The sequence below is a fragment of the Bactrocera tryoni genome, chromosome 4 (genome assembly GCF_016617805.1).
Source record: "Bactrocera tryoni isolate S06 chromosome 4, CSIRO_BtryS06_freeze2, whole genome shotgun sequence".
Lineage (NCBI taxonomy): Eukaryota > Metazoa > Arthropoda > Insecta > Diptera > Tephritidae > Bactrocera > Bactrocera tryoni.
The window spans coordinates 42369680-42374544 of record NC_052502.1 but is presented as its reverse complement, the minus strand read 5'-3'; the positions used below and the strand labels follow the sequence as shown (position 1 = coordinate 42374544).

General features: G+C 35.7%; 1 protein-coding gene across 1 annotated transcript; it reads right to left on the bottom strand.

Annotated features, from left to right (window-relative positions):
- Positions 1 to 1577: 1577 nt before the first annotated feature.
- On the bottom strand, positions 1578 to 4580 carry LOC120775520 (pickpocket protein 28-like). The gene is made up of 9 exons (XM_040105734.1): positions 4420 to 4580; positions 4159 to 4359; positions 3978 to 4098; positions 3771 to 3919; positions 3587 to 3702; positions 3426 to 3514; positions 2118 to 2703; positions 1867 to 2057; positions 1578 to 1797 (listed from the first exon to the last, which is right to left on the bottom strand). The coding sequence occupies exons 1-9, from the start codon at positions 4578 to 4580 to the stop codon at positions 1624 to 1626; spliced, it is 1788 nt and encodes a 595-aa protein (XP_039961668.1). The 3' UTR covers positions 1578 to 1623.
- Positions 4581 to 4865: the final 285 nt, after the last annotated feature.

Below are 4865 nucleotides of genomic sequence, written 5' to 3'. Positions count from 1 at the left end.
AATGAACTTTTTAATGGACTTTAAATGAATACAACAAGTTTTGTCGCTGTTCGAACGTAGCTGGGTTGCCATAGTGTTATATTATAATGGGCATGATGCGAGAGCTTTCAACAAGACAAAAGCTTTGCAGGTTTGAAACCTTGATAAATGAAAAATATGGTGTTGCCAGAAAAAGTAAATGTTGGGAGCGAAAGTAGAAAACACTCTGGGCCAAAAATTCTCCAAATAAAATTAGTAATAATAGCGAAAAGTTAAGTAACAGCGTGTTTTTGACTCTAGTCTCTATTTGAGACATTTTGAGGTAAAGTCTCAATTTGTGACTAGTTACTATTCACTAAACAGTCTCTAACGTTAGTCTCAAAATATTGCCTCCGATTTGAGACCTGATCGTTAACAGGTCACAACACTAAAAAGAACTCTTTTCTGCCATTTTGAATATACTGAATAAAGATCATCATCGATATTAATCGATGGTCGTTTTTCTGTATTTTGTAAGCAACTCAAATACGAAAATGTTAAAAATAAATCAATTTTACATAAATTTCGTAAATATTATGAAACAAAGTCAACATATATTTTTATTTTAATTGATAATTATGTTTCTTGGCTATGTTATAGAAAATTTAATATTTGTTATCGACATATTTATTTTCATTCAAGTGTAAAAACATCTCGGAATAATGAAATGTAATAGATTTTGTAACTGTAACTTACAGAATAGCAAAATCGTCTCAAGTCTCAAAATTTGTCTCAACTTAAAATCTCAAATTTAGAGACTTGAGACTGTATCACAGTACAGAAACGCACGGTAAGTCTGTATACGCAGACAGGGCGTAAGCGTGGTACAGATCGATTTTTAGTGTATCGCTAAATTTCGATAATTTAAACGCGATATGCCCGTACATTAAATGTTCCCGAAATATGTCGGAAGCAAAAGCTTCAAATAGTTAATAATGCGACATACAAAAACATGTGACATTTATTCCGAATCGACGATATTTATATTTGTCTGCGGATTAACCTGTGACATGTGGAAACATGCCTTACAACTAACTAAGATTTAGAAAAAAGGTTAAGCTCACAATTAAAAAAAATTTCAGTTTAAGAACTTTAGTTTATATGACATATATGTATGTATGTATATGCTACATATAAAGGTCCTATATGAACAGTTCCGACAAATGGGCAACTTTTTGGGAAGAAAAAGACTTGAGCAAAAATTCAGGTCAATATCTCCAAAATGAGGGACTAAATGAACTTAGATAGCCAAGCTGATCTTTTATTTACATATCTACATTATAGGGTGTTTTCTTATGGGTGTTACAAACTTTGTGTTGAATCTATAGTACACTGTTCAAGCTATATAAACTTGACAACTTGAAAACTTTTCAAATTCAAAACATTTGACAGAAATTATATCATATTTCACATTTATTTTCATTTCAAGTAATAAGTAAAATCATCTTGATTTGTAGATATTCCTGTTAACTCTCGATATGGTGTTTAAGGCGTTTATATTCTGAAATCAAAGCTTTTGCTCGGTATTCTCGTTGATACGGTATGCGTTGTTTTGAAACCAGTGCAGAATATGTTAAAAAGAGGCTTCGCAGGAGGATCAACGGTTCATTCTGTGTAAGGAAACAAACCTTCCTTCTCCATAACGATATTTAAAATTTGATCATTTCTTACTGACATCTTTTTCATTAAGCCATTGTATAATATTTGGCTGTTATAACCGTTAAAAGGCTTCAATGGCCGACGACATGTGGCTAATGGTTTTCTCGCAAAAAATGGATGCTGCAGATAATAAAAATCCCTTTATGGGTACACACGTATAATAGAGATCCACATTTTATATGTTCATACCTTATTACCCAAAAGACGTCCTTTTCCATTTGCACCTTTTAGAAATCTCCTTGCAGTCACTCGACGCACAACACATGGGAGTCGCCTCAATATCAAATCGAAAATTGGACGAATAAAGAAGAAGTAGAAGAACTCAGGTACTGATATAACCCCGAAACCAATCATCAAACTCATAATGCCACCAGTTTGTGCTAATTAGTGAACAAAGAAGTGAATTCCCAATTATTTAACATTAATTTCGAGCAACTTACAGAGGTAATCCGTAAAGCTGGTATACGGTGATCTAACTTTGGATCTAAACAAATCATCGGCGAAGTAAATTTGCACCAAAACGAAGTTTTCATGTATTTCTTGCTTTGTGAAATTTCTAAAGAACTCATCTCTAAAAACAAACGACGTGTTCGCCAGCGGTGTCCGGTAGACAGTAGGAAAGTATTCCAAATTGAAACAACCCGGTAAGCACTCACGCTTACAAGCCACATGTTGCTCATCGTTGACCTCCGCCTCGGCTTTGGCTTCACAATTAAAATCTTTCACATTGCAGACACTGGCGTTCGGGTAGATGAGTGGCATGTGATATGGAATGCACTGACAGCGACGTAGATAATATTTGGAATCACATTCCATTTCGCAATTGCGTCGTGTGTAGTAACGGAAATATAACAATGCCAGTTCGTTATTGAAGAGACATTGGCGACGTTTTGGCGTTATACTACGTGTCGAAGGCAGCGCTTTTGAACTGTCGATATTCAATCGAAAGCGATGTTGATAACCTGGTTGGACGGATAACCCGGTCTCTTTAACGTGCGGTGTGTCGATTGGATTGTGAGTGATCACCTGGTGTTTAGAGTAATGAAAACTTTATAATATATGATCTATAAATACTGTAAAATAACCTCAATGATTGTCTCTAGATGAAAAAATCAGGCGACGTCCAAGTTAAGCCACATTTGGAGAGCGTAATTTTGCTCGCATAGTTTTATATTGAACTAAAAACGAATCTGTAGATGTTTGCAATTCGCCCTTCTAAAGATTCAATTGTCATAGATCAACTATACTGACTGAGTTATACAAATACTCTTCTATATTTATCGAAATTAACTAATGTTTTGTTGTTTGAAACGAGAGCAGAGCTCAACAAAAGAAAGCAGAGAAATGGCGAATCAGATACGATTACCATTATGTCACACATATTACGATCTGAACTTCGAAGGCAATAAGAGAGTTTAAAATAAAAGCGAAATAAGATTACATGAACATAAGGAGTGAAAATTTCAGCTCTCTTGGAGTAAGAACTTAAATTGAATTGAGATTCTACGTCTAAATATGGGAAATACGTTCGACATCAGTTAATTTCTAGTATGGGGATTTTAAATTGACGAACGGCTGAAAAGGAAACAACTTATCCCCCAATATGGGATTCATAGATATTATAAATGTTGAATTTACGATCATATTACTAAGAATAGGGATACGTAATAGGGGACTGTCAAATGTTCTAAGGCATTTTGACCTAAAACTGATACTTATACACATTTGTAACTATGTAGTAAACTTACCTTCAACCCGGTACTAAACGTTGACGAGCAAAGATATTCGCTAAGGTTAGCATTGAGTACGAAAGTAAACCCCAACGTAACACCTGCGCCTGAAATAAGAACATGTTATTATTTCGCATTTTCTCTAAGTTTGCATCATTCGGAGATTAAATATTCATTACCGACGGCCGTACGAGGATAATAGTAAAGCGGCAGCTTATCAGCATAACCAGTCTCCAAATTCCAGTCTACAGGTATGGTGCCAATAGAAGAAGTAAAATCACGCACAAATATATATCTGAAGAATAAACAAATACTTTTAATGAATTTAGAGCTTTTGGTACCACTAAGTAGGGCATAACCCACTTTCCCTTGTATAAATAGGATGGATGTAAGATATTGAAGGCACAGCAAATTCCTTCATCCATAAGTACCTCTCGGTAGAAATCAGTACAGCGGTCCTCCTTGTTGCCAAAGCGGCAATAGACAATCATTTTGTCACACGTTTGCCCATTCTGCGGAGAGAAAGAACCACTAATACTACAATTCAATACAAGTTGTCTTTGTTTTCACCACGCGCCAGATAAAATTCGTAAACGTGTCGTCCTTTGAGGCGGGTTTTAAGTCATCGAACTGACTATAATCCACGTCTTGAAAGCATATCTTTTGAGTCATCGCGTAGCCCAACGAATGACTATAGAGAAAGAGAGAGACTGTTTCTGCGTTGAACATTATAATATTTAATGGCAATTACCGCGAAAAGTTTTCAGTTTGGCTGCGCAGCGCTTGGTTCATGTTACAGATAGTGATCGCTGGAAAAGGGGTGGTGCGTATTTGAGTAGTATGCGCCTCCAAACCTATAATAATCGGTGTAGTTTCCCAACGCGTGTACACGTTCCTCGCAAAGCTTATGGCCACAGTTATAACAGTCACAAACCAGATGAGAAAGTAAGCCCTATTTTTGGTTGTTGGCATTTCTTAGAAGATTTTGTGATACAAACACATTTTTTTTTACCTTTCCCAGATGCGCAGCTGCGAATTGCCAACATAAATGAGTCCTTGCAGTGTTGTTTGGCCTAAAAATTGTGTTACGTAATCGGCAATGATTTGTAGAATCCCTTTGCATTTATTGTTTTTGTAAAGCTTTTTCTTGCCAACAATCGAACTGCTAGTCATTTTTGGATTACTTTTTATTACGCTGCTTAAGATATTCTTCCACAACTGTCTACACCTGAATGGACTTTGAAATTACGAAACCGTGTGAAGTCATCGAAGTTTGTGGCTAATTGCTACCGTTAGAATTACGTGAAAAGGCGTGACAACTGGGGTTAATTAGGTTGAAAGCTCTGTTAAATACCGTAACTCTAGTAATACCTTACAAATGGGAATTTAAAACTAATTACATATGTGCGCTATACAACGGCTGTCGATTAATTTTAGATTATTTTTAGCTGAACAGGA